General features: G+C 44.9%; 2 protein-coding genes across 8 annotated transcripts in view; both read right to left on the bottom strand.

Moving 5' to 3' along the window:
* The window catches only part of STAT3 (signal transducer and activator of transcription 3), a 57,765-nt gene extending 47,033 nt beyond the window's left edge, over window positions 1–10,732 (bottom strand). For 6 of the 7 annotated variants that reach the window (XM_023725254.1, XM_023725252.1, XM_023725253.1 and 3 more), the window contains exon 1: window positions 10,444–10,594. The gene's annotated coding sequence lies outside the window, so the exon portion shown is untranslated. Of the gene's footprint in view, window positions 1–10,443 lie in introns of all 7 variants that reach the window. The other variant, XM_004390297.2, reaches the window with a different exon arrangement.
* A 13,424-nt stretch (window positions 10,733–24,156) lies between these two features.
* The window catches only part of CAVIN1 (caveolae associated protein 1), an 11,575-nt gene continuing 9,298 nt past the window's right edge, over window positions 24,157–26,433 (bottom strand). The window contains exon 2 of the mRNA XM_004390296.2: window positions 24,157–24,886. Coding sequence (XP_004390353.1) covers window positions 24,221–24,886 — 666 coding nt within the window. The 3' untranslated portion in view covers window positions 24,157–24,220. The remainder of the gene's footprint in view (window positions 24,887–26,433) is intronic.

The following is a 26,433-nucleotide window of genomic DNA, read 5'->3' as shown; positions in this document are numbered from 1 at the left end:
GTACATGAACACTGAGAATAAACAGAATAAAGAGAAATCTCAAAAACATCTTCCCTTATTACCTAACATGTGTATTTGACCACTTAACTGAAGGAAGCCTTTATCCAAAACGATGAATTCTAAACCCTGTGAATGTGACTTCACTAAGTTGAAGACGCCTGTGGTCCTTCTAGAGCAGCATTTCTCAAGCTAAGGACCAAGGACCACCTGCATCAGAATACCTGGAATGCCTATTAAAATGACCCACAAAACAAAACAAACCCGTTGCCATGGAGTCAATTCTGACTCCCAGATTTACTAAATCAGTCTCTCTGTGGTGAATTCATAGAATCTTTCTGTTTGTCTTTAAAACAAACACTCCAGGGATTCTTACGCTAAAATCTTTAGACCAGCAGTTTTCAAACTTTTTGATCTCAGGTCCCCTTTATATTCTTTAAAAATGGTGGATCCCAAAAAGCTTATGGAGTTATATGGAGGTTATAACTACTGATATTTACCAACCAAAAAAAACCAAACCCGATTCCGACTCATAGCGAGCCTATAGGACAGAGTAGAATTGCTCTATAGGGTTTCCAAGGAGCGGTTGGTGGATTCAAACTGCCGACCTTTTGGTTAACAGTCATAACATGCAGTAGCTCTTAAACACTGCACCACCAGGGCTCCATTAATATTTTACTGTATTAGAATTAAAACTGAGAAATTTTTTAAATATTTATTTCAGATCATTTAAAAAATAAACTCATCATGTGTTAACATAAATTACATTTTTATGAAAAAATAACTACTTTATCAAAAGAATACATTTTAGGAAAAAGAGTGGCATTATTTAAGCTTTGCAAATCTCCCTAATATCTGGCTTAATAAAACACACCTGGATTTTCATGCCTGTTTCTACATTCAGTCTGTTACAGTATGTTGCTTTGGTTGAAGTATATGAAGAAAATTTGGCCTCACACAGATAAGTAGTTGGAAAAGGTAGGAGTATCTTAATAGCCTTTTTAGATAATTTTGGATATTCTTCTTCAATATACCAAAACTCAACAAATGTTGATTTCTTAAAGGTTAGTTACAATGTGGAATATAAAACCATTTCAATGAACTTTTTATACTCAGTTACATTAAAATCAGTTAGTCCATCTTGCATTTTGAATACTTTTCCATGCATGATTTTGTAATATCATCCATTCGGCATTTAGAAAATACTAATTCAGAGATATACAGGCCTTCCAAATGTTGACACACTTCATTACACACTAGCAAAAAATCACATTTGTTAAATCTGAAAAATTACATTCATTAGAATTGAGAAGCTGTCAAGTTTTCTCAAATTCTAATTTTCACTTGAAAGTACCAACGTTATCACCGACAACAAATATTGTCAGTTGTTTTCCTTGAATAGACAGTTTCCTTTATTTTTGAGAAAATGTTTGCCAATACCCTAGTTGGTCTGTCAGTCATTTTTTCAACTAAAAATGGTGTTTCATGGAAAAAGCAGCTAGTTTGAGACGGCAACTCAAACAATTCCATGAGTGCTTTCCCTTGAGTGTCTCCCATTTCATCACACAGAATTTTAAAAAGACACATATTCCACACACTACAGAGGAAGTCAGCACAACCGGACTAAACCAAAGCTAAAAAGTTTTCTGAATGCAATCAAACACTCTGAGGGACAGAGTAGCGGGGTAGGAGTCTGGGGACCATGGTTTCAGGGGACATCTAGGTCAACTGGCATAACAAAGCTTATTAAGAAAATGTTCTGCATCCTACTCTGGGGTCTTAAAAGCTTGCAAGTGGCCATCCAGGATGCATCAATTGGTCCCAACCACCTGGAGTAAAGGAGAATGAAGAACACCAAAGACACAAGGAAAGTATTAGCCCAAGAGACGAAAAGGGCCACATAAATCAGAGACTTCATCAGCCTAAGACCAGAAGAACTAGATGGTGCCCGGCTACCACCAATAACCGCCCTTACAGGGAACACAATAGAGAGTTCCGGATGGAGCAGGAAAAAGGTGGGGTGCAGAACTCAAATTCTAGTAAGAAGACCAGACTTAATAGTCTGACTGAGTCTGGAGGAACCCCAGAAAGCATGGCCCCTGGCTTCTCTATCAGCGCAGAACTAAAACAATTTCCGAGGCCAACTCTTCAGACAGGGATTGGACTGGACTGTGGGACATAAAGTGATACTCGTGAGGAGTGTGCCTCTTAGCTCAAGTAGATACAAGAGACTAAATGGGCAGCTTCTGTCCGGAGGTGAGATGGGAAGGCAGAGAGGGTTAAGAGCTGGTTCAATGGACATGGGGAATCAGAGGTGGAAAGGAAGAGTGTGCTGTCATAGTATGGGGAGAGCAATTAGAGTCACATTAACAATGTATGTACAAATTTTTGTATGGGAAAAAATTTTTTAAATTTTTTGTATGGGAAAAAAATTTTTAAAAAGACATACTCAAGAGTCGAGATAAGTTTAGTGAAATTAATGTGGCTTACCATTTCATCAAGGACATCCTTAAGTGAAACCAGTTTTGTTTTTTTTCTGTGAGGGCATAGTTGTGAAGAATACAATGGCTACAAGTACAAGTGCAAATGCCAACAAAGTAAAAAATGCAAATAACAACATTATGAAAATAGTCTTAATCTTGAAGACCCCCTGAAAGGATTTCAGGGATTCCCAGGGGTCTGTGGACTGCACTTTGAAATGGCTGCTCCAGACAATCCATCCATGGGGACAATACAAAAACAAAGGGTAACCAATGTCACAAAACAGTATGTGTACTAATTATTTAATGAGAAGCTAGTTTGTTCTGCAAATCTTCACCTAAAGTACGATTAAAAAAAAAAAATTAAAAAAGAACAAATCTCTCCCCCTACTTGTCAAAAGAGCAATAGAGCTTACACAAAACAGTTTGTTGTGTTTTGGGACACAGTGGTTGATAAATAAAACATAGGTAACCTGCTGTCTTTAGAAAAGAGTTCAGAAGATAAGGTGGAGAGAAGACTAACCTTCCACTTACCGCACACCCTTTTGCACTGATTAATTTTACTTTCAACTTTTTTTTTTCTGAAATATTGCTTTTACAGTAAAGAAAACTAGAATCTGGAATTGAAGGACTAATCTTTGATATATTCTTTCTGCAAATCTGTGGTTAAGACTAGCATTGATCTCTCCTAAGGAAAGGGAAGCAGTTTTTAATATCGAGACTATGGGTCCTCCACCTCCAGCCTCATTCTCCATTACTCAGAAAATATTCTCACTAAGTATAAAAGAATGGTACTCTCATGCTGGAGCTTAGCGTAAATTGAGGGTAGAAGTACATGGGATCAGACAGCAGTATATGGGGCACTTCTGACCCAGGACATCTCGTACACTTCTGAAGAAACAGGAAATCTTAGATGGCTCCATGAACCTAGAAATTTTCAACATAACAATTAGGACCCCAAAATGTCTCACATGCTTCTACCCATTTAGCATACACTCTTATTTATTCACTCTAATGGAAAGGAACAATAACACATGGAATTAAGAGTAAGTAATAAGTATTGCTTGCTTTATGGCTTCCGAATGCTTCAATTTCTCCACCTGCCCCATGCATAAGGCAGTCACCATCCTAATTACGTTTTATTTAGGTTAGCGTTTCAACAAATTTGCTTTCCCTGGACATACTGATAAAACGAAGCCCATATACAAAACTGATTTGTCAGAGAAAGTCAGTCCAAGATTATATATTTATTGTGTCTAAACCACAAGTAGAAAAAAATTCAAAGGCCGACCATTTTAATGCTAACTCAATGCAATATTGCACATTGTCTGGTTTATAGGAGAGGTAATTACACAGCTAACATCTGTGTTTTGAGGTTTTGAGGATACATTTGGGTGGACTGGGAGGAGGGAGAAGGGAAGAAGAAAGGAAAAGTCTAATGCTTTTAGGCTCCGTCAGAAAAACAGTGCTTGCTAAAAACAAAACAACATTAGCAAAGATGCAAAAACATACGCATTTTAGGAAGCTTTCATCTAAGCAGGCGCTCAAGTTCAGGCTCAAATCTTCTAATTCTCATAACAAGAATGAGAGGTCAAGACAACACAAACTAATAAAATCAATCAACGAAGCGGGAAAACAGGTGGTTAACACCAGACAGGGCAGGGCTTTCCTACGCTGGGCTCACCTTAGCTAATCCAAGTCAGTTTTCAGAAATGGCCTTTACAAAAACTACCCGAACATCCCCATAATCTGCACTCCTCCTCCACAACAGGGAAGCCATTTATTTACCAGAAGGTTTACTTTCTCTTTCAAGCTCTGCTGGCTTCCTCCTGCCCCACATACAGCCAAGAAACTACTGACTGGGAGGGCTTTTCTCTCTTGCTTTCTCCAACACAAAACTGGAGAGCTGGGGTGAGAGAACCTGTTTCAGGGAGAAGCTGAGTGGTCCACAAGGTTATTTTGCAAAGCAAAGCTACAGGACAGGAAAAGAAAACTCTATTCCTTCAATTAAACACACACGTACACTCATACACATAGGTGTGAAGGGACTTCTAATTTAGCAGAGTAGGGCACAGTAAATCACAGTCCAGATTCACACAGATCATTTACTCCACTTGGAATGTCTCCTCACCCCCAAACTGTATACTGTCTCACCTTCTTCCTTACTTGACTCAAAACAAGGTTCCTCCTGTTGGCCTCTTCCTAACAGAGCCACACTCAACTCTAGTCACCCCACCACCCCTCAAACCTTCAATATTATCTGCATTTTTTGTGTCATGGGGAACTCCAACAGACTGTTCAAATTCCTTACTGGTAATAAATTTTTAGTGTGTTGACTACTTAGAATAAATGGGCTACAGTCATAGATTTTGGAATAAACAAAGACTTGTCACAAGGGCATTTGTGTAAATAGGAATTATCAAGTTGCCTTAGCTATTTCTATTTCGTGACCAGCCTCCACCTCCTCACCACAGTGTAAGTCCTCTTGGTCCCCATTCATTTAGTTTTTTCCTATTAGGCTAGAATCTCCCAATTACTCCTTCTTTCCTTTGGGCCATTAATGGCCATGTGAATCATAACTTGCCCAATTTAGAAGTTAGCTAAATAGTGCCGTGTTTAATAACAGTAATTATTAGCACTTGAGTGTTAGCTATCTGCCACGCACCGCACCGTGCAAAGTACTTTATATGCATTATCTTGCTTAATTCTCACAACTACCCTAACAAGGTAGACCTGGTATTCGCATTTTACAAACAAAGAAACTTGCCCAAGGCATAAGAGGTGGTGGATCTGGGATTTAAGCCCAAGGAGTCTGAGCTTACAGCCTACTCTTTTAACTCCTATAGCAATCATGCTCAACACTACAATAATAGTTGCCTTAGAAAAGCTTAAAATAATTTCCCTGGACAGATGTAGTTACCAAGTCAAAGGTCAGGTAAAAGTTAGCGATTAGCGAAGTCATTTATTCTTAGGAGTGGGGTGGCAAAAAGGAAAGCCAGACAATCCAAACACTATTTCTATTTGGGGGGTAGATTTGCCTTCCTAATGTTTTTATTAGGCTATCAAAAAGGAATTTGCAATAAATCTATCCAAGATAAATTGTTAAGTAGAAAAAGCTGCAAAAAATCTGGAAGAATATATACTAAACTATTAACTTGACATATATAAAATATAAGGTGTGGTACAACGGACCCTTGGTGGCACAGTGGTTAAGAGCTCGGCTGCTAACCAAAAAGGTCGGCAGTTTGAATCCACCAGCCACTCCTTGGAAACCCTATGGAGCAGTTGTACTCTGTTGTGTAAGTTCACTATGAGTTGGAATTGACTCAACAGCAACGGGTTTTTTTTTTTTTTTTTGGTGGCACAAAGGTTAAGTGCTCAGCTGCTAAGCAAAAAGTTGGAGGTTCTAACCCACCTAGCTGCTCCACAGGGGAAAGATCTGGCCATCAGCTCCCATAAAGATTACAGCCTAGAAAACCCTATAAGGGCAATTCTACTCTGTCACATGGGGTCACTATGAGTACACAATTGACTCGACAGCTCCTAACAACACATATAAAATATAAATAGTTTGTGTTTCTACAAACATATAACCATGCATTATTTTTGTAAATAGAACAAAACAACTTATCTTAATGACATCTGAATCTAATTAACAAAAGAGAAGGAATAAGGACTGTGGTTCAGCAGCCTCCTTTCCCTTTCTGTTTCGTTCTCCTAAATTAAGAACTTCCACTTATAACTCTCTAAACGCACTATGCTGTTTTAAGCCTCTGAACACTCATGTTCCCTCGGCCTTGAGTGCAACTGTTTACTACTCAACTCTGTTGGATGAATTCCTATCCATCCTACAAAACCCTGTTCAGATGTTCCCCTCTGTGACAAAGCGTTTTCTCTTCACTGCTGTAGAGACTCTCATGAACATTTAATAAAAAACTTAGATTTACAGAGCTCTTACTATGTGTCAGGTAGTATGTTAAGCATTTTATCAGCATTATCTCATTTAATCCTCAACCAGTCCTGTTTATCATCCTCATTTTACAGATAAGAAAACTGAGGTTCAGATTCTGACTAGGAAGCGGCAGATCCAGGATTCAATCCTAGATCTGTTTGACTCCAGAGCCTAAGTACTGAACCGCTCACAACCCTGCCACTCCTCCTGTCCCAGGTCCATACTGAGGAAATGCACTTCCTCGTCCTCCCAACCACACCTCCACTCTGGGAAAAACACCATATTTTGTACATCGTTGGGTCCCAGCTAGCACAGTAATCAGTTCTCAATAGATAACGTTTGCTAATCTGAATTAAAAATTGTAAGCCTAACATAACAAATGATAACTGACCATAATAAAAATTCATTCTCTTATATGCTATTTCTTCTAAAGACGAGAGTCATTTCAAACAATTTACCACCAAAACGCCATCCAGACTCTATCTTTTATTTGAATTCAAAAACCTTTGTTGCATTCAAATAACAAAAGACAGAGTTCTTTAAACAAACGCTTATTAGGTAGCTAAACTGCTAGCAGAGAGCCTTTGGCCTAAATTTGGTGCAAAGCTCTCCCTCTGAAAAGGGAGAAGATGTTTTACAGGCAGTGAATAACAAAGAAAGTTTAAGTGATTGGTTAAGTAATCAAAGGATTAAGTAATCGGTTTAGTGAGAAATCCATAATTTGGGGGGAGGTATTATAAAATTGAGGAGAGGTAATCCATTGGGTATTTTGAGGACTTATTTTCTCTGGTTGAAGTTTGACTTTGATTAACTGACGAAGTTCTTGTGTGCTGTCAAGTCGATTCCAACTCAGTGACTTCATGTGACAGAGCAGAACTGCCCCATAGGGTTTTCTTGACTGCAATTTTTATGGAAGCAGGTCGCCAGGTCCTTCTCCTGCGGAGCCGCTGGGTGGGTTCAAATCACCAACCTTTAGGTTAGCAGCCAAGCGCCTAACTGTTGAGTTTAACTGAGGGCCCCAATTGTTAAACTGATATAAACCAGGCCTCTTGAGTTTCAATTAGTGTTTTTAAAGTTTGAGTATTTTATTTCTTATGACAGGCTTTATTTTATCCAAGACACTTAGCATAAACTTGGTATTGCTTGGAAAAACAGCCCTGAGGAGTGCCCGAGGTCATTTCGAGGCCAAACTGGTGGCTAGATTTTTAACATTTAATACCTTTAAAGGCTCCCTCAACAAAAAGATAGAACTGAAATTCCTTGGTCTTGCATTCAAGGCCTTTTGTAAATGGCCCTTCTTCTCCCCTACTGACCTTCCTAATCTGTTAGGATTTTATTTGTACTATACCTCCATATCTCCTCACCCCAAATTCTTTACACTTACCCAAATTCCGCCCATTATTTCAGACCTGGTTCAAATCCCTCCTTTGCCAAGAAGACTGCCTAGGCAACTCCAGCCATTATAAGCTCTCCTTCTTCTGAAGACTGTAACACTTGGTGTAGCGCTGTCTAATAGAACTTTCTATAATAACAGAAATGTTCTCTATCTGTACCATATGTTGTTTTATACACAGTGACTACCCTTGCGGACAGCACAGGCTTAATGCCTTACCATCTCTTTGACAACAACATGTCGCACTGGATGGTTGAAGTACTAATCAAGTCACCCCAGTAGATTACAAATTCTGGGAATAAGACACATTTTGTTCTTCCTAGCAACTTTCACAAAGTTACAGATAGTAAATGTTTGTTTATTGATTTGTATGCCACCTCTCTGAAACCATAAGCTCAAAAGGAGCTGGATTCAGGCTTCTGGAATGATGGTCCCCATCTGCCCGCATCTCATATCTGAATGTCAAGACACGCAGAGGCAGGGAGGAGAAAACACCCTTCTGGAGACACAAACTATCAGTGTGCAAGCCACAAAGCAAGCACTCTGGTTTAAACGACATCTAAGGCACAACTGCCCTTCACTTAACAAATTTTCCCAAGTAAATACTTCTTTCCATTAGCCAAATACCTATGTTCTGATGGTACACTATCCCTACTAAAAACAGTTACTTTCCAAGTTAGACATAGCCATTAGATAGAAAACTAACCTAAGCAAGCCCTACTTGTACTTCTTTTTTCACCTGTTTATTGAATCTTTGTGTTCCCTGGAGTCTTACCATCTGTCGGAGGTATTTCACCATCCAGATATATGTCAGAATTGCACTGACACTTTTCCCAGCAGGGCTTAACACTCACCCTAAATCAAGACCTAATACTTAAGTACTGACAGTCAAAAGAACGCAAAATATACAGAAAGTATGAGTTCTGCCACTACAGCACTCTGCTGCCTTGGACAAGTATCTTTTCCCTTTGCCCTCAATTTCCTTATCTACGAAATGGGTTAATCTTATATGAATGACCTATTCTCACAAGCCCTTTGTGGGTCATGTCATAACTGTGGGTATTTCTAAATGGCTATCCTTCCCAAAAGATACACACACACACACACATTTTCATGAATTTGCTAACGGTTCTTTGTGGTGGGTGTGCTAACAAATATAGAGACTAAGGTCAACCCCCCCAACATCTACAGCATTTTTTTTATTTCAGACTTCGTTTTCCCACCCTACTGTGCAAACATCTGAGCAGAACTTCTGCTAGTACTCCAGTCTGACATACGTAATGAAAAAATAAATGTGTTGACTCAGAGATACTTAATATAAAGAAAAATAGAAAATTGGCTGAATCAAATCAAGTCTAAGTACACACATAAAGATCAAGATGATTTACTGCTTTGACTTATTCAAACCAATGCTTTATTAGCACAGCCAGGCAAAAAGTTACAATCTATGCATAGACTAAGTACACCCTTTACATACACATGCAATGAAAACCAGTAGATACAAAGTATATTTTTTTAATAATAAAAGTAACTAACCACTGATTATGTCAACACACATACACCCACTTGATATAACTAAGAGTGATGTGTATTAAACATGGAAAAAGCAACTTGGGTGACGGTTTGAATTTTGCTAATTGAAGCACAACCACACCTCCCAAACACAGGTAAAGTTTGCACGCATGGCTTTGCCAAGGCAAGCCTCTCCGCTTTCCTCTCCTCTGCATTTACCCAAGATCTTGGCTCTGAGACAGAAAACTCCCACTGTCGATTGGTTCATCCTGTCCTATGCAATTAAGCAACACCACAATCCACTAAACACAGTGGCTCAGTTATTTATCTTCTGGCCGTGTTTACCAGGTGTTTATAAAAGAATAATACCAAGGAGGAGAGAGGTTTATTCCTCTCCAGTGCTGGCTTGACTGGGGTTTTATTTTGTTTCAGAAAGGGGAAAAAAGCACGGCTTAAGCTAGAATCAGACGGGAGGGAATTTACAAAGAGTACAAGTCTGTCAATTTCCCTACAGGAAACTAGATTCTTATGCAATAATCCTACCCACAACCAACCAGCCCGTGAGGCTCTCGGGGAGGACACCTAATCCTACCTCCAGAGGGTCACAGCTGGCACCTAAGGGAGCGTGAACCGGGCAGGGAGGTGGAAGTGGCTGAGCCAGGAGCCGCCGGACCCTGTCAGCGGGGCGAGGAGAAGGCTCTTTCCACACCCCCGCCCCCAGTGATCTCCGCCGGTGTGACAGTCGCTCCTGTGGCCGGAACGTCCCCAGAGTCCCAGGGAGCAGGAAGTAGGGGGGCTGTCCCTCACCGCTGCCACACCATCCAACAGTCCTCCCCCTCGAGCTCAGGCTCACTCTTCCTCCGCTTCCCTCCTTTCTCCAAGGAATTAAACTTCCTTTCAGCGCCCCCTCTCCCTTCAGAGGCCCGCTCCTGTCATCCCAGGGATTTGTCCCTTCAGAGCGACGCTAGGTGTTCCCTCATATCCCCCCGCCCTCAAGTTTCCAGCTTTTCCCCCAAACACGCCTAAAAGCCTGCACCCGCTCCCGCGTCCCCGGAGTCCCCAGGCCTGGGGGCGTCTGAGGAGGCGGCCCCACCCTTCACCCCCTTCACCTGTTTCTCCGGCTGAGGCCCGACAGGCTGAGGCTGCGCTTGGGCCGGGGTGCGGGCCGCGGGGCTCCCTCAGGCCGCGGGGCCTCTCCCAGCAGACAGGGAGAAGGAACACCAAGCTGGGGTGCTCGTCAAGGATCCGGTTAGGGCTCGCTCCCTCAGGGGCGACGTTGGAACCCCCAGGCTCCTCCTCCCGGTCTACGCCTCCGCAGCTCCGGAAACGGCTGAATTACAGCCCCTCCAGCCAATCCCCGCCCAGCGCCTGCCTGGCCCAGACACGCCACTGATGCATAATTCATGAGATGGCCAGCTTTCTCGGCCATCCAGAGGCCCCGGTGAGTGTACTGCACGTACGAAGCCCTACACACTGACCAATCAAAAGAGCCGCTGGGGAAGGGGCGGAGCCAAGAAAAAGACTGGGGACGCCCCTGTGCTGGCTGTTCCGGAGGGCGTAGTGCTCCTCCCTCCACAACAGCCGGGGAAGAGCGGAGGCCAATGGCACAGAGGCTCGGGGGGAGGGAGTAAAGATGACTGGAATGTCCTGCTGAAAACTCAGCTGAGTTACTGGCAGTGCGTGACGTCAAGACACTTTAAATGCCCCGATGCGGCTCCCGCCTGCCCGCTCTCCCTGTTCCCGGCCCTTGGCACCACGTGGAGGTGAGGTTGGGAGCCTCTTACCACGTGGGTTTCAGCCAGTTAGACAGTCCCCAGTTATCGCCAGATCCTCAGGGGGCCCAACGCCTGAGTTGGGTTTCTGGGGGACAACAGCAAGAACATGGATGACTCCTGCCTGCTTTGAACTTTAATTTCTGCATGAGTCGGGACACACACCCGGAAACGTGACGTGGAAATAGAGTAATTACTAGAGTGCGTGGGGAGAGGGTTGTGGATTTAACCTTGTCCTCCGTTCCATTGCTTGAAGTTTCATACGCCAATATTTATGAAGGTTGACACATATACACAGTATTTGACATTTTTATGCCTGAGTTGAAATACCTGAAATAGTCTGTTTTTTTCTTCACCCGTTTACTTCTCACGCAGGTTTTACTGAATTGAAGCCAGCAGATTTTAGGAAGTGTAGATTTTGCATAATGGAGTCATAATAGAGGATAAACTTTGCATAATGGAGTGATTTTTGCGTTTGTTTTGCTGATACTAACAGGGTTTTAAAATAACAGCTATTAGTGTTTACGTTTGTAGACACAAACCAAAAAAGAGACCATTTTTTTCATCACCCAGATAACCCGTAGTGGCAGTTTTTTTAAATGAAACTAATACATATTCATGGTTAGAAAATTCAAACAGTTCAGAAAGGTGAAAAATGAAAATCTCTTCCTTACCCTCCCCACCAGCCCCCCCCCCTCCAAAGATAAATATTCTTATTAATTTCTGGTGAGAAAATCAATGACAGTTAACCTTTGGGGTGGGGGTGGTGGTCACAAACCCTCTGAGAGTCTAATGGAAACTATGGATTCTAGCCCCAGAAAAACACATCATGGAGCTTTTACTTGGCAAACTCACATGGTTCCCCAGCTACCTGAAACGCCATACAAAGACTCCAGATTTGGACCTCTTGGACCACCTTATACCCAAGTGAGAGATGAGAGCATCTGTAGGACAACTGATAGGGTCACTGTTTATAGGATTGAGAGTCTTCCATTGCCCTCCTGAAGACCCAGCCCAGTAGTGGAAATCACTGTGTATAGTGTGTGTTGACCACTCAGTTTATCTTATCTCCACCCTAGGACAGATACCCTCCATCTTCAACCTCACCTAAACTCTCCCTTAGGTGTGTTATCCCATGCAGTTGACTGCCTCCCTAATAACAGTGGGTCTAATATTTATTTAGTGATTTACTACTACTTAACAAAGCGCTTTCACACCTGTTACCTCTTTTCTTTCTCACAACAATCAGTGTGTGACAGATAGGAGAAGTCATATTAGCCCGTTTCACTGATAAGAAACTAAGGTTAAGATAGGATGAAGTTCTCAAGACCACAAAGGGACTCACAGCTAACCCAGGTGGGTTCAGAGCGAGGTTTTTGGACCCCAAATCCCATAGCTTTGCTCCATCCATTCAAACCTGTCCTCCTCCCCTGACTCCTCGCCAGCTGGTGTTCATTACCTCACTGCCTCCCTGCCTCATTCACACATAAAATCTATCCCTGAGCCTACATCTGACCTATAGAACCTCTCCCCAGCCCAGCCATTGGCCTTCTGCGCACCTTCACTGAATCCCTCTTGGTTAACGATGGCAGTTTCACTTGGGCCAGTCCTGTGACTTCCTGACTATTCTCTTCTCACTCCAGCCGGTTCTTCCCCTGGCTGCCAGGGACATTGCCTTAAAAATTAAATAAATAAATAAATAATCATGTCACAGCCTGCTTAGAAATCTCTATGGTTCTCTATTACCTATAGGATAAAATCCAAATTAGATTTTATATAAATATATATACACATATACATGTATATATACGTAGAGAGAGAGCATCTAACTCAGTGTTGATACTGGTAGGAGCTCAGTAAATGTTCTTTCTTTCCCCTCTCTTGTTTTGGCTCACAATGTCCTACAAAATCCGGCCTAAATCCCCTCTTCCCACCTCATCTCCTTTATCCCACACATCCTAAGCTCTCACACTGAATTTATCACCTTCCTCCAAACATGCCAGCACCTTCTGCAACTCCATGCCATTATGGATATTCTTCCCTCCACCTGGAATACCTTCCCTTACCTCATTCCCTACCTGAAAAACTTACTCATCCTTCAAAGCCCCATTCCAACATCACCTTGTCTGGTCTTTACTAGATTCTTCCTGGCAAAGTGAATCACTTCTTCTGTTGGACTTGCTCAGCAGGTTACTTCCACTTCAAGTATAGCATTCACAACCTTGGTCTATAATGTATCCATTTATTAGTCCACTTCCTGATAAATAAAATTAATAATTAGCATTTATTAAGTACTTACTATGTTCCAGGATCTGTGCTAAGCATTTTACATAGATTATCTCATTTGTTTCTTACAAGAGCTTAGTGAGGTGGGTGCTATTATAATTCTCATTTGCAACTGAAGAAACTAAGGCTTAGAAAGTTAAAGACTGATCGAAGGCCACACAGCTAGAAACTAGGGGACAAACTCAGAACAAGAATCAAGTCTGGTTGACTCCAAAGTCTGTACTCTCTACCCACATGCTAGATAACATTTACCTCTAATTTAGGTTCCTGGAAGCATGATGCCCTTAATGTTCCTTTTCTTAATCCCAGTATCTAGTATCTAGCACAGAGCCCACCTAAGACTGAGTTAACTATATGTTAATAAATATGAGTTGAATAATCATATCAGCAATAGCTAACATTTATGGAGTGTTGCTGTGTACTACGGAGCCCTGGTGGTGCAGTGGTTAAAGCACTTGGCTACTAATCAGAAGGTCTGTGGTTTGAAACCACCAGTGGCTCCAGGGGAGAAAGACATGGCAGTCTGCTTCCATAGAGATTTACAGCCTTGGAAACCCAATGGGGTCGCTATGAGTCAGAATCGACTTGACGGCAGTGGGTTTGGCTTTTTGTTTTTTTACTGTGTACTAGCCACTGCTTTAAGCGTGTATTAACTCATGTAAACACAGCTATTAACTTACGTAATCCTTACAGTAACCCCAAAAGAAGAGTACTGTGATTTTATGGATGAATAAAATGAGGCTTGTTGTTGGGTGCTGTGAGTCAATCCATGTGACAAAGTAAACACTCCCATAGTTCCTTCTGGCTGTAATCTTTACGGAAGCAGATCGCCAGGTTTTGTTCCAAAGAGCATCTGGATGGGTTCAAACCACCAACCTTTTGGTTAGCAGCTGAGCGCTGTAACTGTTTAACCAGTGTGCCACCAGCAGGGCTTCAAACCAGTTTGTTCCCTTTGAACCCCTGCTGAGAATTTGCATTTCTAACAAGTTCCCTGGCTGAGAATTTGCATTTCTAGTAAGTTCCCTGCTGATAATTTGCATTTCTAACAAGTTCCCTGCTGATAATTTGCATTTCTAAAGAGTTCCCAGGAATTGCATTTCTAAAGAGTTCCCAGGAAGTGATATATAAGAATCACCCGGGGATCTTGTTAAAATGTAGATTCTGATTCAGTATCTGGGGTGGAAATGCAAATTATCAGCAGGGAACTTGTTAGAAATGCAAATTCTCAGCAGGAGTTCAAACCAGAATGAACTGATTCAACGTCCTGGCCATAGGGCTCCTTAAAATGGGCTTATCCAAGGTTAAGTGACTTACCCAAGAACATAGAGTTGGTAAGTGGCAGAGCCAAGATTCAAATCCAAGTGTGTCTAATTCAAAAGCCTGAATGACAGTTCTCCTTTGAGTATCTCCAGGTCTAATCTTCCTCTTGAATGCCCAAAAAAGGATCTCAAGGAGAGAAAAAGGTGAGGCCCCACCTTCTACCTACCAAGTGAATAAAGACAGAGAAAAGCAGCTCACTAAGTTTATGGTGGTTTTTAAACATGTCCGTGAATTCTTTGACACTTCTGCCATCTAAAGGTAGAGTTTAATTCCCCTCGCTTAGTGACTCGCTTCTGACAAATAAAATGCAGTGGAAGTGATGCTGCAGAGGCTTGGTCAGAAAAGGTGATATAGCTTCCACCTGACTCTCTTGTGGGAGGCTTACCCTTGGAACCCAGTTGCCATGTTGTGAGGAAGCCCAAGCTGCATATAGAGGCCATATGAAGGTGTTCTGGCCAACAGCCCAGGTAGGCCTAGTCAACAGCAAACATCAACTGTGAGTGAGCAAGCCTCCAGATGATTGCAGCCCCCAGCTTTTGAGCCACGCCATCTACGGCCAACTAGAATAGAGATGAGCTACTCTCACCAAGCCCTACCCAGATTACAGAGTCATATTCAAAATAAAGGTTGTCATTATTTTAAGCCACTATCTTTTGGAGTTCGTTTTCTTTTGGAGTGGTTTGTTACACAGCAGTAGAGAACCAGGACAGGTTTCCATATATCACCTTAGAGAGACTCAGAAACTATAGGCTAGATCAAGAACTGAGACTGGTCAATTTTGTAAAGTTCTAGAAACTGTTTTTGATTACTCCCTATTCCCCATTACCAGTAAAACCCTAAACCAAAAAGAAGGCATGGCAAGAAAGAGAAGGTTTGAAGAACTTCAGGAATGGTAGGTCATAATGGTGACCAAAGGGAGAAAAGGCAACTTGCATGAGTGAGAGAACCCCCATGGGACTCAGCAACAGAAAGGCTCACACAGGGCTGCCCAACTCACATCATAGAGAAGAGCGGGTCCATCCAGTAGGAACTCCTTGGGCCTCCACCTTCTCTCTGCATAAACACTTCTCAAATGTCATCATCTAAGCATTTTTCTTTCCTTCTGTCTCTGAAGAATATGCCTCCCTACTCAATATTTTAAAGGCTAAAGTTTTTTCACTCCATCTCTTAAATGGTTTCCCCAGGGCTTAGGATAAAGGGGTTCAACTTTATCTCATCTCCTTCAAGGCCATGTCTACCACGCTAATCTTCCTCCTGCACAATAAGTTCCAGCCAGTCCCTTTCCCACCTCAGGGCTTTACATATGCATTTATGCTCTCAAGCTGCATATGCTTTGGCATGGCTAGTTCTTTCTTACTCTTTGGGTCTCACTTCATCAAGAGAGACCTTGTCTAACACCTCCATCTAAAGTTGCTCCCAGCCTGTTAACCTCTACATCTATATCCTGTTTCCTGTGGAACTCTTATCACAACTCACAATCATTTTACTTATCTATTTACATAGTTTCTTATCTGCCTCCCTCACTATACACTAGGTTCCAGGAAAGTGAATCTTGTCTATTCTGTGCTCCATTTTCTCCCCACTGCCTAGCACAGTGCCGGGTACATAGTAGGTTTTCAGTAAATACTTAATGAATACACGGAAGTGATCTTGGTTTCACCGCTGCCTTCTCTGACCTTTATTAAATATCCCTTCCATCCTACTTTCTCCACTTGTTCCCTCCCTTCCATCTCTAAAGATACTTCCCTGTTTCTTATCTTGACTCTGACGCTCCCTCAACTTACTCCCTCCTTCTCATCATTGCCCCCATGTCCTCACCCGGTCTACTTGCTCCACCAAAGTGACCTCTGCCTCTCCTCTGCGCACAAGACAGTGCTCTTGAAGGCCACCAGGGACCTCCTCTTCATCAAAGTTGATGTCCTCTTCTCAGCCATTTACTTAACTTTGCTATAGAATCTGGTGCTGCCGATCACCCCTCTCCTCCCTCTTGAAAGTTATTTGACCCATAGTGGCTGATAGAAGCAATTGCATTAAGTAGAAAGCTGATGGGAGACACACTTGGTTTTAAATCCCAGCTAAGATACAGAATGAGCTGTGTGACCTGGGGCAAGTTCTTTAACCTCTCTGAACCTCAACACCCTCATTTGCAAGTGGAGAACATAATTCTGACCTTAGTGAGTTTGCATTAAAGTGTTTTTGGTTGAAAGATACTTTAAAGCTGACCATGCAGCATCATGGATAAGGGCCAGTCCTAGTGGGGTCCACCACTCAGCTGCCCCACCTACTCAACAGTATGACCTTGGGCCAGTTGCTTAACCTCTCCGAACCTTAGTTTTCTCATCTATGACATAGGGACTATGAGAGCAACTATCTCATAGGTTGTGAGGATTAATAATAATAACCTGCAAAGCACTCAACACAGCAAGTAGCACATTGCAACCCTTCAATATATATTAGCTATTACTACCTTTTGCCAAAAAAAAAAAAAAAAAAAAGGGGTGGTGGTGGGACTTACTAGAGGGAACATGATATTGCTCCCAAACTCTAATAAAAAGCTGAACAACCACACCTTGGAAAGGGCAAGTCCAGGAAGCTCACCAGATGGAGTTTGTGGAATGTCCCGCTAAAGCTCTGCATGACTCAACTTAATGCTGCTCCCAAAATTGTTCAGCCTCTATGTCTTGAAATTCTAAATTCCTGGCAGAAAGGATTTGATTGGCCCAGACAGGACCAGGTATCCATACTTGACGAAGCAGCTGTGAACAAGGGCAGGGTCCCGGTCACCTAGCGTAGACAAAAGTCCTGGAGGGAGGGACAGGAGCTTTTCGGAGCAGGGAGATAGCCAATACATGTCAGAATTACATAATGTTTATGAAAGTGTCCTGCACCCAGCAGGCCCCTCTTTTGTTCCAGAATGTCCTTCTCCCTCTCTGGCCAGCCCATTGTCTACCTTGCTGGCCCCCACCTCATCATCCCCTAAAGGTGGGCACTCTTGCCTTTAATTTTAAATTCCATCCTCTTCTCTCTCTAAGCTCCCTCCCTTGGCAAACTCATTTATTTCTAGCATTTCAAGGACCACCTCTCTTCTGATAACACTTTTATGCTGAGTCTCATTAAGTACAGATATATTACTTTCTGTCCGTATGCAGCTACTTTGTCTGTGAAGTGACCCCTTCTGTTTCCTCATCTATAAAACAAGACCCCTTTTAGTTCTAACACTCCATAATTCTATTTACTCTTCTTTGATCATGCCTTCAGCCTTCCTGCTTCTATGCCTTTCTGCACACTGTTCTCTTCGCCTGGAGAACCTCCCCTGTCCCACATCACTGCTTTCATTTAATGTTTTTGAGTACCTACTATTTTAATAGATACTTCTTGGGGTCCTGGCTGGCTCACAAGTCCTCCTTTACTGGGAATTGCTCCACCACCATCACCAAATCATATACAGCCATGTCTGTATTACATGATCCTGTCCTCCTAGACATAGTTTATTAAATGCAGGAGTGAACACTGATGTTAACCGGCCTAATCAGATTCTCTTTGCCAGGAATTTGGAATTTGAAACCGAGATGCAGAGAGCCTGGGAGCCCTTAAAGCTGAGTTCCATTAATGTCAGCACTTTAGAGAGTGCAGTCCATCAACTCCCTCTGCAGAAGTCCCCTGAGATCCTCTGATTCTCATTCTTCCCAGCCTGGCTACTGAGTGATTCCTTGGAGTCCATGGGCTGTATCAGCCACCTTCCAATACAAGTTCCCTTTTCCATTTTAGTCCTTTTCTTATACTTTCGGCTAAATAACATTTATTAATACAACTGTCTTTGAGACACTTTAAGTTTCTGGTGACACAAAAATCAAGTAAAATACTGTCTCTGCCTGCCCTCAAGCAACATCTGTTGAAATCTTACCCATGTTTAGAATCACAACTTAAAAGCCCCCTTCCTCCTTTAAGTTTTCCCATATTCCCCAAACAGGATTAATCCCTCTCTAGTGCATTCCCTTTGCACTTTGCTGTACCTCTCTTACCGTCATCTCTTTGAGCTATTTTGAACATCTGCCTTTCCCACTAATTGCAAACTCTTTAAAATCAAAGAGTATAGCTTGTTTTTCTAGTCTCTTGGCTCCTAGCACAGTATCACAAACAGATCATTTGGAAGAACATGTGTTATTTTGACTCGTCCATCATCCTTTTCCCTTTTCTGTCTATAATAGAAACCGAGTTTTCCTTAGGGAAACCAGCCCTCCTTCACTCTGAATTCCACATTTCAGTGGGTTTCAGAAGTAACCAGATGACCTCGATTTGGCCAGAGGCACAGTGACCTATCAGGACCAGTGGGGATAATATCTGAGATTCCGACTGGTAGGATCTCACCTACAGCTCTTGATGGCCATCTTCGTCACCACGTGGGGAAAGTCTGACTGTTAGTGGAGTAAACACAAGGGAAAGGAAAAGATAAGAAGAGAGATAGATTCCTAACAACATTCCATCAGAACCTGAGTCCAGCCACCCCTGGACTCCCAAACCAAATCCATTGCCATCGAGTCGATTCCAACTCAAAGGGACCCTGCAGGACAGAGTAGAACTGCCCCATAGGGTTTCCAAGGCTGTAAATCTTTATGGAAGCAGATTGCCACATCTTTCTCCAGTGGAGCAGCTGGTGGGTTTGAACTGCTGACCTTTTGGTTGGCAGCCAAGTGCTTTAACTACTACACCACGAAGGCTCCCTCTGGACATACTACCAGGGACTTTTTCAATTACATTTATTCCCTCTGGGTTTGTTATTGGTTGTTTGCCGAAGCTAGTTTGAGGTGAGTTTATGACACTTGCAATGGTAAGAGTCCTGTCATTCGTTCATTCAACAAGTGTATATTGACATTAAGTTCTACGGGAGTCCTAAAAAGGAAATTAGTATGACTGGGGTGGATCTGGGGAAGAGGTTGGTTCAAGAGGGGAGGTGAAGGTAAACAGGTCATTCCAGACAGAGGGAACAGCCTGAGCAAAGACCTGCAGACCTGAAAGTGTGTGGCCCATTTCTGGCCAATAGAGTTCCTAAAAAGCATGTTGAAGAACTCTGTGATAGTTAAGATTGTGTGTCAACTTGGCTACGCCATGATTCTCAGTGTTTCGGCAGTTGTGTGATGTTGTGGTCACTTCCCTATTGGGATTTGATGTGTGATTGCCCCCATGATGGGATCTGCTGTGAGTAGCCAATTGGTTGAGGGGAAGGTTCCTTGGATGTGTGGGCTGCGTTGAGTTGGGGGGTGGGGAGGGGCATTCTGGCAGGGCTGGGGGCTTTTGCTCGTTCTGAATCCTGCACCTGGCTCCTGTTCGTCTGACCTCTGATTCTTGGCACTTGAGCTAGCAGCTTACCTGCGGTCATGCCTGCCGATCTTGGGATTCATGGATCTTCAGTCTGTGAGCAACAGCCCTGCTCTCCAACCTGCTGATCTTGGTTTTGCCAGCCCCTGCGGCTACGTGAAGCAGGAGAAGCCTCTATTCTGACCCACAGGTGGGACGTTACAGCCTCTACAACTGCGTGAGCCATTTCCTTGATATAAATCTCTCTATATATATATTTATATGCTTTATTGGTTTTGCTTCACTAGAGAATCCTGCCTAAGACAAACACCAAGAACTCGGGCAAGGACCAGATTCTTAAGGGGCTTTGTGAGCCATGCCATGGAGTTTAATACTTTGACCAAAGGAGTGTGTTTTAAACTGTAGCATCTGTTTTCTTTTTTAAAAAAATGTATCTCTGGCATGTGGAGAATGGATTAGAAAGAGGAGAATCTAAAGTCAGTTCAAATAATCCAGGCAAGAGCAGATGCACGTCTGGACTAGTCCACTACAGATTACAGCTCTCTTCTCCTGGCCCTATGGAAAGTTACTTCTTAGGAATAAGGACTCTGGAGGTGCCATTTAGAGACCTAATAAGTAAATCTGAGGTTGTAGAGGATTTTCCTTAGATCCCAGGTAACATTTAATAGGATCCTTTGGGAGACAATATCCCTGGTTTATTGTCTGATTCTAACACTGATGGTTGGTAGGCAAGCTCACGACTGGTTGGTGGAAAAGATGCTTTGTGTGAGTGGGACCTTGACAATTTCACTGATGCCTACGACCATCCCTCCTTCCCTCAGACACAGGAGAAAGGGAAAGGAGTCAGTCTGGAGGATCTTCTGGAGTGGGGAACCAGCATGGATGTAAAGGAGGAATGCCATGATGCAGGGGCCAGCAGAAAAGTGTTTGTTCAGAGAATTAGGACCACTGTAACAAAACTGTGGGCTGAATAGAACTGAGCAGGAGAGGTATAGGAAAGCGGCTCGGCTGTAATTGAAAGTATGGTGAAGAGTAGACCAGTGAGAGAGGGTGGCTTGTGGAAGAGGAGGGGGAGGGGGCCAGGAGCCTTATTCCTGTGGGCGAGAGGGGCCTTTCCTGGCTTCCCTCGGGTTTGTTACTCCACAGCTGGTGTCCTGGAGTCATTCCCTGCTTCTCAGAGCTGCACATCTGGATCCCAGAGGAAGAAGGATCCTTGGCATATCTCTCCTGGCAGGAGGAAAGTTTCCTGGCTCCCTGGCTCTGAATTTTCAGCATCATTTTCCATTTCTCTTGGTGGGAAGCCAACCCTTTCTGGGGGATTCAGAGCTCTGGATTTTCCTATGCTTGCTGCTGATGGGCAGAGGGGTGGAGGAGGAAGTATGGCTCATTAGGAAGGACTCAGCTTGTCTGAGGTAGTGGCAGGAGGCTGGAGTGGAACCCCAGAAATGACATTATTCTTATCAGGGCCCCCCTTCTCCAGGTGATTCTAATGCAGGCAGATTCTGATGCTCTAGGAAACCCATACCTGTTGACAAGTGGGGCAGGCAGCTCAGGGGAAGAAAGGCTGTACAAATAGTGAAATAGGTGCCCATCACAGGGTTGTGGGGAAAATTAAGTACACTGTATGAGCGTGACTGGCATATGACACGAACCAGCACTCTTTCCCTGTGACATTCAGCCATCTGGATCACAGGGCCTCTGACTTTTCCCCTCCTCTAGGGTGCTCCTCCAGACCTGTGATTCTGGAGTGTGTTTAGGGGGAGCCCAGGCTGAGGAGAGTAACTGTGTATGCCTGGAGGACGGATGTCCTGGCCGCCGGCAAGTGGATCCAGGCAGCACAGGGTAGAATGGAAGTTAGACAGTGAGCCAGGCTGCCTGGCTTTGGATCCCAGCTCAGCCACTTACCAGCTATGTGACTTTGGACAAGTCATTCCATCTCAGTTTCCTCATCTCTAAAATAGGGATGGTGATGTAGACTCTACATCATGTGGCTATTATGAGATTAAATGAGCTGATGTGTCTAAGTGCTTAGAACAGTTCCTGGCAGATAGTAAACAAAAACCAAACCAAATTCGTTGCTGTCGAATTGCTTCCGACTCATGGTGACCCCATGTGTTACAGAGGAGAGCTGCTCCATAGGATTTTCTTGGCTATGATCTGAACTGCCAACCTTAAGGTTAATAGACAAGCGCAAAACGATTGTGCCGCCCAGGGATGTGGCAGATAGTAAGAGCTCAATAAGTTGGCTATTATTGTTATCCCTCCCCCTGCAGGCAAGTGAGGCAACTTTATACCAGCAGTCCTCTCTCTCTCCCTCCTTCCCTCCCTGGCTCGCTCTTCCTCAACCTCAGTAACTGCCTCTGGAGAATACAGTCCAACACAGACCCTTTTAGAAAAGCAGGTTTATTGGTCGGGCTGCTCACCAGGACACAGCAACGTGAGAGGCTCCCCAGAGCCCACAGGAAACTGCATCTGCCCACAGCTCAGCCCCCTTCAGCCCATCAGCACCAAGGGACCTTGTCCCACAATCCCCCCTCCTCCCTCAGCTGACATGTCTCCAACCATTCAGAGGAGAGAAGGGAACCAAGAAAAGGAAAAAAAAAAAAAAAAAAAGCAAAGCCTTGTATTGTATAAAAGGTCTGTGTCCCCAGTCTCCCTCCTGGAGTCTTCTTTCCCTCCCCCCATCCCTTAAAACAATTAGCTGCAATTCCAAAGTGCAGAGCTAGGAAAATAAGGTGGGGGGTGGGGGAAAAGGAGGAGGCCCTCTCTCTTTGGGCTTTGACTGGATAGGAGAGGTGTTGTCCTTGCTTCTGACGAGGAGCCACCTTTAATGAGGGACTGAAGTGTCCAAGGGAGCACCTAGCCAGTGGACAACAGAAACCAGGCCCTCACACTGGATGCAGGAGCCCCTCACCCCCAAAGATTTAGGAAAAGCACACACAGGGGCACAAACCAATAAGGTCCTGGCAAGTTCTACAGCATTTGGATCTAGCTCTAGGGAAGGATCTTGAAAAGAATTGCCAGGAGTGAGCCAGGGCTGGATCTGCTCAATACACGGGGATACTGCTCTTCCCAGCTGCTCTCCAGCTCTCAGCTCGGGAGCCTGCCCTTTGGTACTTTGCTCCTTCCAGTTGGCCTCCTTCCTAACTCCCAGCTTTCCACAACCTGCTGCTGCCCCTTTCCGGGACCCTAATTTTTCTGGGCTTTCAGAAATGGGCTTGCCCCAGGGGCATCACCCAGACCTCAGTTGAAAGGTCGGGTGAGGTTTACCTCTCCCTTCTCTGTTGATCATTGCTTTCTCATGCTATCTCCTCCACGCCCCTCCCCTCCCGATCCTGAAAATAATCCTGCTGTCCTTTGAGAACCCCAGTAAGATAGGATTCTTGTCCCATGTTTCTTATGCTAGTAGTAAGGGGAATTCTCTTCTCTTCACCCATTTCCACCTTCTCCGACTATTTTCCCATTCTCCTTCCCAAAGCCATAGCCGCGTGCTCCTGGGTGCAGGTGCATAAGCATGTAAGTGTTCTTCACCTCCCCCACCCCGGGCTCTAGCCTTCCTTGCTGGGACCCATTGCAGACATAGCCTGGGCTGGACCCTCACCCAGTGTCATGACTCACTCTGCCCTCTCTCCCTCAGTTTTCCCCCAAAGCTGCGTTCATATCCTCCCAGTAGGGGGGCCTCCCATGTAGACAAGGGTCTCCGTAGGGTTCACTCTTTTCTCTAAGGATGATTTTGGCTTCGAAGCCTCCAGGGACCAGGATGAGGAGGCAGAAGAGCTCTGTGAGCAGGAATGACAGCAGCTGGGTGTAGGGGTGGGGTGGGGGTGGAGGGGTGAAGGGAAAGGCAGCATGTCCCAAGCGGGCCCAACCACGGAAATGACAGTAACTTCCTCTAGGACCCCCAGCTTCGACAACCAGGGAATTGATCACTCTCCTCCACATTTCCACCCCAACTGTGCCCAAACTGGGGCTGTGCATTGTGGGGGCTGCCTCCCCTCCCACATTTTTTCTTTTTGGACAGCTATAAGACTTGGATGGGGTGCTTCTTGAAGGGAGGTGATTTCAATTTAGTAAAATCTCAGCCAGTTTGGGCTGTGAGAGAATGCGAAAGAGAAAAGTTCGGAAAGGGGCAGGGGAGGAGAGAGACAGGGCGAGGCGGCGCGGCCTTCCCGGGCAGAGGCCCGTGCCCGGCTCAGTCGCTGTCGCTCTTGTCCACCAGCACGGCGTCCGACTCCTCTGTGATCTCCAGCAGCGTGTGCACATCTGGGCTGCTCCCGCGCAGCAGGTCAGCGGCCTCGCTGTGCTCCGCACCGCCCTCCTCCTCGTCGGCGCCCACCTCCACCATCTCGGTGGCCTTCAGCACCTCCACCTCACCCTTGCGGATCTTCTTGACATGGAAGGTGAAGGGCGGCACCTTATACACAGCGGTCTTGGAGCGTGCGTATACCACGTGGTCGGGCGTGAAGGACTTGCGCAGCTTATCTCTGGAGGTTTTAAGCTTCTCACGCCGCTCGGCTGGGACGAGGCGCGTGCCCAGCTTGTTCATGCGCTTCTCCAGCGTGTGCCGCGTCTTCTCCAGGTTCTCGCGGGTGCGCACCTTGGTCTTCTCCATCTTCTCCTTGGAGAAGGCTTTCTTGAAGTCGTCCACGCGCCGCAGGCCACTGCGCTTGATGCGCTCGGCGCGCGACTCCTCGATGACTTCCTCCACCTCCACTGCCTCGTCGGACGATAGCTCCACCGCTGCCGCGTCCTCGGGCCGCTCGCCCTCACCCAGCTCATCGCCCTCCTTCTCGGGCAGTGCCTCCGAGTCCTTCAGTGACTTGCTGATGCTCAGCTTGGCGGGCAGCTTCACTTCATCCTAAGAAGAGAGGAGAGATGACGTGAGGGAGAGAGGAAGGGGACTTGGGGCCGGGGGGGGTGGGGGGGAGACGCTAGGCGAATACCAGCCAGGGTGGTGGCGATCCTGCAGAGTGCGTGGAGAGAAGAGGAGGAACCTCGTGGTACAGTGACATCGACCTGGACTTGCTCGCCGTTGCATCCCCAGCACCTGGCACAGAGCTGGACACACTGTGGGCGCTCAGTAAATGCGCTGAATGAATGTTTACTATACAGATGGCGCGAGGAAGGAGGGAGAGACATTGTGAAAGAACTGAGCTTTTTGGTGGGCATCACAGGTCAGAGACTGACCTTAATTATCATTGCATATCGGCTAAATATCTCTGGGGTTTTCCAGGCCTGTCCTTGCATCCTATATCCATCCCCCTTAACACTAAACCACTGTTTTTACCCTTTGCGGTCCCAGGGACCACTTGACTTTGGAAATGGGCAGAACGCCCTCTGGTGGCCTGAGTCAGACACTGTCCGAGCCAAGCCATAAAGAAAAGAGGTTTGGGAAAAGTCTTGTTTAGCTCGAGTCTGAGTTCTGGTGGCGCAGTGGTTAAGAACTTGGCTGCTAATCAGAAGGTGCGCAGGTCGGATCCATCAGCCCTTATTTGGAAGCCCTATTGGGCAGTCCTACTTTGCGTTAAAGGTTCGCTATGAGTCGGAATCGACTGGCAAGTTGTTTTTTTCTGAGGTTGACAAGTGGAGACAGAGGGATGAACTCAAGCCAGTGTCAGGAGGCCCCCCAAGTAGGGTAGCTTGAAGGCAGGGTAAAGAGAGAGCGTCTCCCAAACCCATACCATTTCAGAACAGGCCTTGAGGAAGGAGGGCTGTGGCCTACCCGCCCCCCCATTACCGCCCCGCCCCCCTCGCTCCCCGCCCCCCATACTGTTTATTTTCACGGGTGGTCATTCTTTTTCTCCCCCATGAAGTAATTAACGGAGCAATTAACAGAGAAAGCTGGCTGGGAGTCACGGACATGTTTTTTCCCCAGTCCGGACATTTCTCCTCCTGGCTCTGACTTGCCTGCCTTGGAATGGAGGGGAGAGATTACTTTTCCATTCTTGCTTTTTTTTTCCCCCTAGATCTGATCTCAAGGGGCCCGGAGTAGGATCGTCGTCCCAGATTCCTTGTGGTCCTGTGATAGGAGCCAGTTTTTCCCTCACCCCCTGGGAGGATCCCTGCACCAGCTTTCCAAGAGGCTGACTCTGGACCAACATGTCAGAATCTCAGAACCATCCCCACCAGAAGGCAGGTGAGCCTTCACACAGAAAGGGAGAGTGGGCATAACTCAGGACAAAAACAGGATCTCCTCTTTGTCCCAGGCTCTCTAGGGACTTCAGACGACAGAATGAGAGACAGTAGTTTTTATAGAGGGTTTTCTGAAGATTGTTTCCCAGAATTGAAAGAAAATACCATCTCCATACCATCTCCTGAGAAAATGAGGCAGCATGAGCTGACCCCTCTCATCGACACACACACACACACACACACACACACACACACACACACACACACACACAC

The sequence above is a fragment of the Trichechus manatus genome, unplaced genomic scaffold (assembly GCF_000243295.1).
Source record: "Trichechus manatus latirostris isolate Lorelei unplaced genomic scaffold, TriManLat1.0 scaffold00294, whole genome shotgun sequence".
NCBI classification, from domain to species: Eukaryota; Metazoa; Chordata; class Mammalia; order Sirenia; family Trichechidae; genus Trichechus; species Trichechus manatus.
This window is presented reverse-complemented; position numbering and strand designations above follow the sequence as displayed.